At 35.5% G+C, this 13209-nt stretch overlaps 1 protein-coding gene across 3 annotated transcripts; it reads right to left on the reverse strand.

Annotated features, from left to right (window-relative positions):
* Nucleotides 1–1641: 1641 nt before the first annotated feature.
* On the reverse strand, nucleotides 1642–12723 carry hsf4 (heat shock transcription factor 4). 3 transcript variants are annotated; one of them, XM_046864689.1, is made up of 13 exons: nucleotides 12409–12723; nucleotides 10424–10532; nucleotides 9658–9785; nucleotides 9405–9529; nucleotides 8371–8446; nucleotides 8213–8280; nucleotides 7537–7636; nucleotides 6792–6910; nucleotides 6438–6620; nucleotides 6255–6354; nucleotides 4171–4236; nucleotides 3883–4028; nucleotides 1642–1694 (listed from the first exon to the last, which is right to left on the reverse strand). In XM_046864689.1, exons 1-12 carry the CDS (start codon nucleotides 12532–12534, stop codon nucleotides 3930–3932), a joined length of 1299 nt encoding a protein of 432 aa, XP_046720645.1. In that variant the 5' UTR covers nucleotides 12535–12723; the 3' UTR covers nucleotides 1642–1694; nucleotides 3883–3929. The 3 variants fall into 3 exon arrangements, with proteins under 3 accessions (XP_046720645.1, XP_046720644.1, XP_046720643.1); XM_046864688.1 differs by lacking the exon at nucleotides 1642–1694 and adding an exon at nucleotides 2110–2277; XM_046864687.1 differs by lacking the exon at nucleotides 1642–1694 and having other exon boundaries at nucleotides 2110–4028.
* Nucleotides 12724–13209: the final 486 nt, after the last annotated feature.

Here is a 13209-nt window from a genome sequence, read left to right on the forward strand (position 1 = left end):
ATTGTATCAAATATGAATTCAGCAAGCATGAATCATATTTGACCATTTTGATGCAATATGATACATCCATTAATTACAAGTGCAATTTGTCACATGAAAAAGAAAAATGTTTATAGTAAGAAAAATATTTTAGTAGAAAAAAAAACAAATGATGAAAACCTCTTACAGCTGAACAGTTGTAATAAACATAAAAAAACAATCCTTGCTATTTCTAATACAGTAACCATTCTTAGTGCAATTATTATACCAGCCATGTTTTCAACAAATGTCAACACAGGTTTTTGTATGTTTTCATCTGCAAAATAGGCAGCAAAAATGTATTTTTATAATACTAAATAATGAGGTTTGATCAAACTAAAAAATCAAACTTACACGGACATGTACCATAACTACTGAAATCAAGCATACTGTATATCATAGAATCTGATACCTCTGTTTCAATTACAGGTATATTGTTTGCTACAGAGTAGACAGATTTGTGCAAAAAATAAAAATAATTTTTTAAAGATTTTAACCAACCCAAATGTGAGGTCCACACTAAAACTCCTTAAACTTCACACATTTATATAGACAAACAGATTTAGTAATATTTATTTCTAATATAATTCTATTGATATAAAATATAAATATAGTATGCTCCATCAAAATGAAAATATATAAATGTATATTTTCATTTAAATATAAAAGGGGGGAAAACCAGCTCCACAAGCAGTAACTGCAACACATAGTAAAGTGCATTCAGATATGGATCACATTCTTGTACAGTAAAGCATATACCCATAATGACACCGGTGTGGTCACTTCAGCAAAGAAAAAACTCCCACAACTAATGAAATTAATTGGGCTAATGGAATTCTGCTTCCTAAAATACAAATTTGCCTAAGAATTCAACATGATCCTTTTGCATTATACTATTTATTATGAATTTCAAGATGGGTTTATAAATGCACTAATTGCAACAAATGAGAACACCCTAAGTGGTAACAGCCGTACATTGATTCATCATGTTCATTTGTTTATCTTGTATTGGAGCAGTTAAAAATGGTGCATTGAGTACAATTGTCTTATACTAACCACTGTTGTTCAACATGGCACCTCACGGCAAATAACTCTCTGAGAATTTGAGAATAAGAATTGTTGCTCTCCACAAAGATGGCCAGGGGTGTAAGATCAGTTCACCCTGAAACTGAGTTACAGAACAGTGGCAAGGGTCATACAGAGGTTTTCTAAGATGGGTTCCACTCGGAACAGGCCTCACAAGGGTCCATCAAAGAGGTTGAGCCCTCGTGCTGTGTGTTAGGTGCAGAAGCTGGTTTCAAAAAACAAACACATGAGTGCTGCCAGCATTGCTTTAGAGGAAGGTCTGCTTGTCAGGGATCAGACCATACGGCGCACACTGCAACAAGTCGGTTTGCATGGCCGTCTTCCCAGAAAGGAAGCGTCTTCTGAAACTGGTTCACTAAAAAGCCGGCATACAGTGTGCTGAGGAAAACCCCTCCAAGAGCATGAATTACTGGAACCATGGCCTGTGGTCTGATGAGATTAAGATAAACCTGTTTGGCTCAGATGGTGTCCAGCATGTGTGGCAACACCCTAGTGAGGAGTTCCAAGAAAATTGTGTTTTGCCTACAGTCATGCATGGTGGTGGTAGCATCATAGTCTGGGGCTGCATGAGAGCTGCTGGTACTGGAGAACTGGAGTACATAGGGGGAAACATAGATTCCAACATATACTGTGACATTCTGAAGTATAACATGATGCCCACCCTTTAGAAAACTGGGCCAAACGGCAGTTTTCCGACATAATAACGACCCCAAACATCAAGATGACAACTGGCTTGCTGAGGAAGCTGAAGGTGAAGGTGATGGAGTGGCCAAAGAGAAATGCCATGCGTTTAACATCCAGCAGCTCCGTGATGTCATTATGGAGGAGTGGAAGAGTATTCCAGCAACAGGCAGTGCTGGATAACAGTGGTGCTCACACAAAATATTTGTGAAACTTTGGACAGAGTTTTGACGTTCACTTGTGGTGTACTCACTTTTATTGGCAGTTATTTAGACAATAATGGCTGTATGTTGAGTTATTTTCAGAGGACAGTAAATCTTTACTGCTGTACAATCTGCACATTGACTACTCTAAAATATATCCAAGTATAATTTCTATAGTATTGCCCTTTCAGAAAAATGGTTGCTGAGATGTGGGGGTGTACTCACTTTTGTGAGATACTTTATATGTACTGGAAGTATATTGAAGAATACTTTCCCCTCAATGTATACCCTGTACAAATAAAAAAAAAGTGCAAATATTATTTTACCAGCAAAATGTAAAGAAGGTAAAATAAAATATAAAGAAGATGGAAATCTAAGCTGTCCATGCACTCGCTAGATACATTTACACAAGATCTGTAAGAGAGCAAGAATGCTCATTACCTAAACCAAACTGTGTGTCTGTTTAGATTTGGCAATCTGCATTTCAGTAGGCATTGATTCAAATTAACTGAACTACTTTTTTGTAAATTCACCTATTTCTGAGCACAGGGTTGCTGTAAGACAGAGCATCCGCTGCCTGATTCCCTCCAGCCATTTACAGTGCTCTATGGACTACATGAACATTATTTGCAATTTTGCACCCCCTTGGTGTTCAATGTAGGACACCACCCTAGTATTGTCTGCCCACACTGATATGTATGTATGAGCCACATAGGGGTTGCTGAAAATGGCACTAGACACCCAGCTCAGCAGGCACACACATATGGTGATGTCGATCCTTGTTCTCCTCTTCCCTTCCCTTTTAGTATTTTTTTTCATGTGCCATACTCAAGTCTACTCTGGCTTTGGGTTTTTTTTTCTTTTTTTTTGTAATTTTGATTATTTTCTATAGGACTTCATGATGTATAATCAGGAACACCATCTGTCTTGTAACTTGCTGCTCTAGACTGTCTGCACTGCAGAAAATATAGATGAGGTACGCATACCCCTTAAACACTCTGGGTGCTAGAGAACAGGGAATGATTCTGAATAGGCATGTCTCTCCATTTATGTCTGTGTTCCACAGGACTTAAGCACAATAATTCGCCCCATGCTCACAAAACGTTTCGTTTTTTGTTTTCTATTACACCTGCAAGATTCGGATAGATTTTTGACCCCTGTTTCTGGGAGTGGTGGTAGACACTGCTCAACCAAGGAAATTAGCAATTTCTTTACATTTTCCCAGGCATCAGTGGCAGTTAATGCTAAGTGGCTTTACCAATCTATGGCACTTGAACAAGCTAAACTTTCCTTCTTATTCATTTCTAACAGACCAAATGACTTGGAGTCTCTTGGCAAAGAAATGCTATCTTAGAGGGTCAAAATCAATTAAACAATGTTGTTAGTAAAAGAAATGACAAGTGAATCATGTATGCTTTGGCAAAGCAGTGTGTCAGTTCTTTTTGGATTTGCCAACAATGCTTCGATCTGTTGTACTACTATCAAGACCAAGAGTCTCTATACTGGCATTGATTTCACCCCTATGGTTCTGGCATCTGCCATTGCAGCGATAATATCTTGCACTCTAGAACACAAATATTATGTAAAACATTTAGGAAACTAGTACACCATGGAATAATTCACTAACTTAGGCTGATATACCACAAATTCAGTCAGAAAAAATACAGAAGGAAAAAGCCCTGACAGCCTGGAATGTAAGGAAATAGAACTGCACAAAATAGGCATCTTGAATTCTACTGAGTACAGGGAATGCCATGAAAAAACATTTTGCAGATTCTTCCCTTCCCCAAACCAGGGCATCTTATTTTAACTCAGTGTTGCAACATATCCAGACAATGCTGTCACCTAGAATTAAAGCTTTTCAAAATAAAATGGTCTGAACAGCAGGTGATACCTGATGGTCTAGGAAGAGGAGCTAGTGCCAGATGCAATTTCAGGGTCTTACTGTTCCTTACATCCATCAGCATTGCACACTTCACTCTCCTGGCTCTGGAACACATACTGAGACATAGCAGCAGGGACAAGAATGTTGGCCAACTCCTACACATACAGTACACAGATAGACAAGATGGTACAACTCACTAGCTGAATTCAGTAGGAACAGATTATTAAAATCATAGTATTTCATTCAGTTTTGAAGGCCAATATTGTAAGATCATCTAAATCAGAAAGAATCACTCACGGATTTAAGATTTGGATCCATCTCTGTAATGTTCCACTCATTCATGGGCATAGTAAAATTGATTGTCTATAAAAGAGTAAAGGTATTCAGGATTAAGCAAATTTTTTAATTTCACAGTAAAAAAAAAGGATTTATGTAAGAACATTATCATTTTGATTAAGCAAACTGAAAATGAAATTTCAACAATTAAATATTTTCAAAATGAAATTAGAATATTATGTAGTGTATTATTTGGTAGAATTTCTAAAATAATTAAAGTAAGTTTTGAGATATAAACTTTTTTGTTTATTTAAAGGTAGGATTGTTGTAAGAACGAATAAAAAAAACATGATTACTGAGTCATTGGACAAAAAAGCCCACTCTATCATGCTGAGTCACCCTGACAATCCTGCAATAGTAACTCATGGTCATCTTTGTCAGTGGTGTCAGGGTGAAGTTGGTTGGAACTTTTATGCATGAATGCAGAAAGTGTCATCACGGCCAATTTTAGTCACAAAAGCAGACTATATTGTGGAAAAGGGAGATGGCAGCCAATCAGAAGAGAGTAAAATTAACAAGCATGCAATTTAGAGCTCATTAAAAACAGTCCCTCTAAAATATTTTAAAAAGTATTGGAACAGCAAGACAAGTACTTTACTTTTTTGCTATACGCTAAAGATATTTGGGCTTGAAATCAAAAGAAGAATGAGACGATATACTTGAACAACTAATCAGAAATATTGGAACATGTGACAGACAGATGTTTCTTGTTGCCCAGGTGTTAGATTAATTGCTTAAACTTATCCTGTAATGTCAACTTGGCAAAAAAAAAAACATAAAAGGAAAGAAACCAATGGTATATTAACAACCAGACATCAAACATGCAGGCGAAGGAAAACAGCAGTAGTTGATTGCAGAAATATTGAGTGCTGTGAAGAAAAAAAATCAGCCAAAACATCAACAGCTTAAAAGAAACATTCTGTCTACCAATTTTCAGAGAAATTTATTCAATATAATCGGGACGAATGTCATTATAGGTGGATAACTTAATACACACTGTGAACACCACAAAGTACTCCAACAGGGAAAAAACATGGAAAGCCAAGTCAATCACCAGACCTTAATTCAATTGGCATTTCACCTTCTGAAGACACAAATGAAGACAGAAACCTCCCAAAACAAACAACAGTTAAAGGAAGCTACAGTACAAGCCTGGAAAAGTACCACAAAAAAAGAATTAACACTTTAGTAATGTCAGTGAGTCACAGGCTTCATGCATGTTATTGCAAGCAAGAGATATACAACCAATTTTTTCTTTAAGACTATCTGGTCAAATAATTTTGCTGACCTACAAATGGGGTGGTCTTCCACCAAAGATGCTATGTTCTAGGTTTTAACACATACAGATATAAATATCAAGAAATGAAACATATCTAAAACAATGTCCTAGAAATAATGGTGGTCTTGCTGTTCCAATACTTTCAGAACTGACTAAATAAAATATGTTAAAAAATATGCCTTAATTTGATCAAAAATAAAAAACATAAGTGATCAAAATATATCAATTTATTACATAGAAGGTGAGAAGAAATGATATTCATTTGATTTATATTTCTTTGTATCATTAATAGCTAGAGGTTTGCTGAAAGCCAGCAAATTAATAACAGGTTGTGGGATGCTTTGTACTTTTGTATCTTGGTTATACAATGTATTTTGTCTAGTATGCTAAAACTCATACACTCATACCTAGCATGTGTCAAGGCCAAACAGAACAGAGCACCATTGTCTGTATTTTAGTGTTTAGCTAGCAGGATAAAATGACCAGTAAACTGTAGTGAATGGCTAGCATAATATTTCCAAATAATACTTTTTTATCATTTAATAAGGTTTCATTTAAAATACTAGACTTAAAAAGCTGACTAATATTTTTTTTGCCTAGACACTGAAAGTTTTTGATTGCCAAATACCAAGAATGTAATGAGCTCAGCAAGCTTTGAGCAGTGTCACCAGTTAAAAATTTTAAGACCCAAAAAGTGGCGTTTGATTTTAAGTAATTAGTATGTTACCAATTACTTTTTATTTATGTGCCTGTATGTTGTACCTACATCCACATTAGACTCTATACACTGATGATGGTTTCTCAGGAGCAGCTGTAATTCTTCAAAGCTCATGTCCACATTTTCAACAGCTTCAGACGTTTCAGCCCTAACATACATGAAACACAATATTAGGTTGTACTTAATAATATACATTTATTAAAATCAAACATATTCATTTACTGCCTTAACCTATCCATGGTCCTCTTTGCCCTCCTCTCTCCAGGGCCTGATCCTCTTCCTTCTAGGACTGATTGTACCATGGCCAAAGGGAGAACAGGTGGTTCATTACACAGACCACATGAAACATCCTCACTCCACCGGTGCACACCTGGACTGACTGGCTCTTCCTTAATAATCATTGGATATCTTTCCCTATATAAACAGGCAATATAGCAATGTATAATAATGCACTATTTATTTAACACAAAATAAGTAAATAAGATGACAAATGCAATGATATATGTTAGCTTCTTAAAATAAACAAACATTTTTCACACTTGAATTTTATCTAAGATTATATTCCAAAAGAGCAAATAAGTGTACCGTGTTTCCTCTATTTGAATAGCCATTGCAGTAGGCTGTGAGATGTCAGTTACATTGGAGATGATTGGTCCCACTGTCATTGTGTTGCTAGTGGAACAGGAGGCAGCCTCTGTGGAGGGCTGACAGTAAAAAAACTGTCAGTTGGCATAGATCCATTATACTACATCCAATATTGGAAGCTTTATGGAAATTAGAGACAGTTTGTGAATTAAAAATTCATTTACGAGTGATATTTAAAGCATAAACATACAAGGACACTGTCATACTATATGAAGAGAAAGTATATTTCAAACAAATAGCACATTTTTGGTCACCCTTTTCCTATTATATCTAACAAGAGTGAGGAACACTTGGATAGAATATTTGACATTCATCCCTTGTTAAGCTTTTTTTCTTAAGTTTGTGTATGTGGACTCAAAGGTCATTGCAAAAGAGGGACAGGTTTATATTACTGTTCAGGCTTCTTTTCTGTGACCCTTACAGAAAGCTTGTCATTTAGATATTTTACAATTCATATAAAAAACCATGTTGTTTAGAAATTTTACCTATTACACTTTTAATTTATAAACCTGTGCCATCTGTCAAAATTATTATTATTTTAATTATGCTTACTAGTATGCAGGGATTTTGTAATTATTATACTTTTTTTAAAATAATAATTTACACATTATCACAAAAGGTATGGTTTTAAAAAAATCCTTTGAATATTCTCTATTGATCATACAGTACATGCATTTTACATTACCGAATGGATGTAGAAGGCCTCTTGTATGGACTCCATGGACTGGCCGTGGCTAAGCTTAGAGGTAGGAGGAGAGGTGGAGCCATCATCTAACATCAGAGGCCTTACGCAGATAATCAGGAACAACACAAAACATGGAAACATCTAATGTTATTATAGGTTTCATAATAGTAATAATATTTTGTTTCCTTGGCATGTTCATCATCAAGTGTCTCTCAGATATTTGTTTTATATCAGCTTGAATTTACATATTTTTAGAACAAAGGTTAAAAAGTATTATTGTGAAGTGTTTTACTAGACCACGTCCTCCCTCTCACCTGATTCATTTTCACAGGTCACCCTAGCTGACGGTGCATCTCTTAATAGAGGGTAGAGGGTCATGTGCTGTGGTTCAGGGGGTTACTGTGTGGGTGTGGGCCATAGAGCTCAGTAGATCTGATTCAGCATTCAGCTCCATTCAGGTCAGCCAAACAAGTGAATTGTGTCACCTGACCAAATCCAGCTGAGCTGGCCATTTGCACAGCTGTGTATATTAGGCCTGTATGTGTTGATTTAATTTTTTTGTTGTCTTTTGGTGAATGTGTGCGTGCGTGTGTGTGTGTGTGTGTGTGTGTGTGTGTGTGTGTGTGTGTGTGTGTGCATGGGCAAGTATCAGTCTTACATGAGAATGTTTACTCACAATTTTCTCTTAATCCCAACTGTGCTGGGGGTGCTCGCCTGCATCTGGCTAAACAGGAACTGAATCAGCTAATAATAAAACCAGAGAGTGATTCAAGCTTACTGAACTGCATCAAACACCCAAGTGTCCACATTCTTCATCTTATGTTGTTTTTTTACCTTGTTCATCACTTTCTGTTGCTGTGTGTGGTTCTGTCTCAGAGATACCACCTCCCTCCATAATACTTCATTCTGCCTACACAAACAGAGAGATATTCAGTTAATGCTTAAATAAATTCAGATTTATCACAGCTTTATTACAGTCCACTGCCAATTATGACACACAAGCCCATTGATCTACCTGAGGGTCCAGTACATGATCAATGCACATGACCTTCACTGCAACCAACTAAAAGGTCAGGAGAGTTCTATTCAAACAGCATGCACAAAGCATAGGCTCAATGAATAGACAGCAAGAGTAGGTGAAGAATGATTGAATGTAGGTAAAGGGTCAAATCAAATCTTTTTGAGGTGAGAACTTATTTTGGTATTATAGAGGAAAGTGAAAACATTAATGCATTTAACTTATAGAAGTCTTCATTCTCCTGAAGAATTTCCCATAGATTAAATTCATTACTTCTAAATCAATATAATTTGAAAAGATCAGTAAAAAAGCATTTTTCTTTCAACTTTTCTTTATTGGGGTTACAGTGGCAGCAAGCTGAGAAAGTGAACCCATACACCTCTATCCCTGGTAACACATTCCAGTGGAATGTGATCCTGGGGAATCACAGTGTTTCCTTTTGAACTCTGAAAAATAGTATATTTAGTTAGTCCATGGGCTCCGTTCATTTCATTCATCCGTTCAAGGTCCAGGAACCGGAATCAGGGGCATCTTTGTATGGTGCCCAAAGCATCTCATCTAGCTCTTTTCAATTCAGAGAAACAGAAGCTCTGTCCCAAGACTCTGATTGCTTAACTTCTCACCCTAATTTCTGCTGCCTCTTCTTGTAAAGTTATTCGTTCAGTTACATCTCATAACCATAGGTAAGGAAAGGGATTGTAGGCTGACTGGTAAATCTATAGTTTTGTCAGCAATCTGAGCTCCTGCTTCACCACTACAGATCACACATAAGAGCTAATTATAAATTTTAATCACATTCAATATGTGCGTAAAAAAAATTGCAAAACATTTGGGAAAAAAAGGTTTTTACTGTTTCATATCTTGCATCTGGCACTCCACATTCTCTTGTTGGCTGCGAAGCACCTGTATTTCATACAGAAGCTTGCTTAAGTCCTCCTGCCTGAATTTCGTCTCCTCACTTTTTACAATAGACACCTGGTAGAGAAAACACACAAAAAAAAAGAACGAACTAGAAGAATCTGCATGTCATACATAAAAATAAAAGCACAGTGACTATGTTCAACACTAATTTGTGTTTGTGTATAGCCATGCATTAGTCATACCTTGCGTTTGATGTGTTCTAGCAGATGCTCATGACCTTGGAGAAAGTAGAGATGCTGAAACTCTGTATCATCTCTCTCCGGCTTCACCAGCCCACTCTGTTCTATATTCACCACCTTCCTGAAGCCATCTAAAACAATTTGATACATGCATACACATACATACATACATTTGGATGTGCATAATACATGTTATTGTTCGTTTATTATAGGTTTGTGTAGCATATTTGCTACAGCTTGTGTAGTTAATAGAGATGTTTTTGTTTGTTTTATTATAAATACAATAAGGGCAACTAAGAATGCTAATTTAAAATTCCTTCCAAAAATGCAACTCAAGTCAAGTCAAGAAGCTTTTATTGTCATTTCAACCATATATAGCTGACGCAGTACACAGTGAAATGAAACAACGTTCCTCCTGAACCCTGGTGCTACATAGACAACATAGAGCTAACTACAACAGTTTGTAGTAATGAGGTGATGTAATATGAGTGGTGCTGAAGACATGGATGTGTGAAGTGAGTATTATTGTGTCTGGGTTGTACAGATCAGTCACACAGTTGTGTGTGTGTGTGTGCGTGTGTGAGTTTCAGCTCAAATTCAGTTCAAATTATAGAAATTTTCACAGATTTTACAAAAAATGATGTATAGATTTCAGTTGCTATAATTTTTGTTGAAATACTTCATTATGGTTATATTTATAGCTAAGTGCAATTTGACCTGTCAAGTGACAAATTGGTTCATTTCTGTTATGCTGTGTAAAAGTACATACACATGTTGAGTTGGCGCACGAAGCTGGCCATGTTGTTGTGCTTGAAGTATTTGGGTAGAACCTCTTTGGCGAATCTGCCTTGGTCAAACACATGGAAGCTGGTACCAGTCTATGTAGAAGACACCAAGCCAAAAAAAATGTGTGTATTAATTCATTACCTAAAATATTAATTTTAAATGATAATTTTCTAGGCAAATGTGATTTCATTTTATATACATTATAAATTTTAAATATTAGTTTTTAATCTACTGTAGTTTAAAATACATCATAGCTTGTTATTAAACTTCTAATATTACACTAATATTAAACAATATATGATTAGTTTTTTTACTTTAAATATGTTCAGTTGACAGACAGAGAAAACACAACATTTCTGCTACAGACACACTACGGTGAAAAAGAACAGATTTGTTTTCACTTTGAAGGTGTTGACAAGCAGTTCCCTACGATTTATAGGGTTATGTATGTTCATGGAATTATGAATAACGTGTATGAATTCTCAAGTATTTACAAAAGGATTGAACAGGCTTTATATTATGCTCTTCAAATGATCCTGAAAACGATTAGATTTAAAGAATATTAAAAAAATTAGCAAACTGGATTAATAGTAAAGCCTAAAAAACTTGTTAATGTTCCATTTATCCCTGGTTTCATTATGAGCCCAGTTAATTAATACAAATGCTCTAGTGAGCAGAGGCCCAACATGACTAACACTTACTAACACTTACCATTCAACCATTCAACTGTCCAGTCCACACCACCAGTAATCTGTTTGATATAATTGTCTTCATTTTGGGTGCATGTGACTGTGAATCAATACACGTTAAGGTCCCAAGATTACCTGAATATGTGTCATCATTTAGATGCTTAAGTGTCTATAGCTGACTACTTATTAATTATAGAAAGAGCATACACAATGTATTTTAATTGTAATAATGTATATTCTAACTGGTTTATCAATCATTTACATTAGAAACCTGAATTTAAGACCAACATCTTAATAAAAATCCATGTATATGTAAGGCAATGTGATATTTGTCATGCTTTTAACAAAACTTTCCAAGGCAGAAATGATGAGAAAATGGTTCAAGCCCATTTTTAATGTGATTTTTGCTTAGTCAAACACAAAAATGGTGAAAAACAAAGCTTTTATTAAACTTATGTAGTGCGTGCATAAGTTTAATGCACTTTATTATGCAATTTATTTACATTTATAAGGATGTTGTTCTGCATATGAATTAAATTTTACTATTGTTTTTAATCTATTATGTGCTAATACTACCAGTTTATATAATCTTATAATATAAATTTTTTATTTTATTTTTTCTTTACGTGGCTTTTCAGAGAACATGGTATACCTTCCTCAACAGTAACACGTACATAGGTCATAATACCAGGAATTTTACATAAAATTTTATCTTAAATGATTACATGTAAAAAAAACAAGTTACTAAATACCATCCCTTGTTTTTTTTTTTTATTTATCTTGGTTCCATTTATGAACTTGTTATCAGGTCATTGGGCTGCATCAGTTGAGACAGATATTTCAATGACTAAATAATGACTAATTTTGTACACACAGACATTCATTTGAATTTTGCACATTTGATCATTATTCAAACTTTGTGAATAGAGGGAATCGCCGTGTTCATAGCTTTTCCACGAACAGTTCACTGCAGTAAAAATAAGCAAGCGAATGGTGGCACAAAAGGTCTTAATGGTGCATTTGTTTAATACTTGCTTGATTTTTTGACCAATGATTTATTGTTAAGTAAAATCTTAATATTTGTGATTATGGACAGAATCCATTTAATGTTTATATCAGGTGTTAATTTTATAAGTAAGAAGCTAAACTATAAAATGTACTATAATAAAAAAGCATTTCACTGTATGTCGTACCCTGTATGTATGTGTATGTGACAAACAAAATTTTATTTTATTTGATAATTCATATGTATATTTATTATCAAAAGTGGCTGACTCACAGTGCTCCAACAGATAAGATGGTTGGTCTCTGGGTCTTCCACTAGCGTCCACAGCTTGGTGAGAAATGCTGGTACATTGTTGGCATAGCCTCCATCCACACCTATGGAACCCGGTGACTCCTGCATATCTGTGCTCACCTTGCGTCTTGGGTTTCTGTACTTGAGCAGTGCGTATATAAATGTACATTTGCTACTCAGGATTTGTCAGTCCATCTCTGCTGTCTACCCTCCAGAGCTCCTGATCCTGTTCCTGTCCCTTTCTATGTATCTCTTGCTTGCTCCCTCTCTCTGGCTCAGTCATCTGGCCATATCAGGCTTGTGTCGTCCATGCAGGCTTGTGTCAGCAAAAAAAGAGGATGCAGCCTCATCACCACCACTCCAACAAAAGAGGCCATAGGAACAATGCCTGGTTGTACAAACCTAGAATAATGCTGCACTGTTACACCAAACACAATGCTCCAACAAAACCTGTGTATGAGATTGTTGTGTGAGTAATTTGTGAGTCAGAATTGCCTTTTCCTCTATTCAGGCCTTAGAAATATAAATTTGATATTTTATTGATATTGGTATTGATATATTACTTAAATACCATTTCTTACCTTCAACATTGATATCTCAGTAAGTAAAGTCCCTTGGATATAGGCAAATTTAATAGATTCCCTAATTAGATTGATTGTAAACATATACAACATTAATCCTGGACATTTCGCAACCATTTAAAGCTTGAAATTGTCTAATTTGTTTGACATACTTTTGCTTATTTAAAGCATTTATTTCTCGAAAGAAGCAAAATTATCTGCC

This window comes from Silurus meridionalis, chromosome 13 (assembly GCF_014805685.1).
Source record: "Silurus meridionalis isolate SWU-2019-XX chromosome 13, ASM1480568v1, whole genome shotgun sequence".
Taxonomy (NCBI): Eukaryota; Metazoa; Chordata; class Actinopteri; order Siluriformes; family Siluridae; genus Silurus; species Silurus meridionalis.

Coding starts and splice junctions, on each gene's coding strand:
- hsf4 (XM_046864689.1), bottom strand. CDS start 12,534: ATGCAGGAGTCACCGGGTTCCATAGGTGTGGATGGAGGCTATGCCAAC. Junction 8,281..8,370: donor AACAGAAAGTGATGAACAAG/GTAAAAAAACAA, acceptor TTTTATTATTAG/CTGATTCAGTTCCTGTTTAG. Junction 4,237..6,254: donor GTATAGAGTCTAATGTGGAT/GTAGGTACAACA, acceptor ACTCTTTTATAG/ACAATCAATTTTACTATGCC.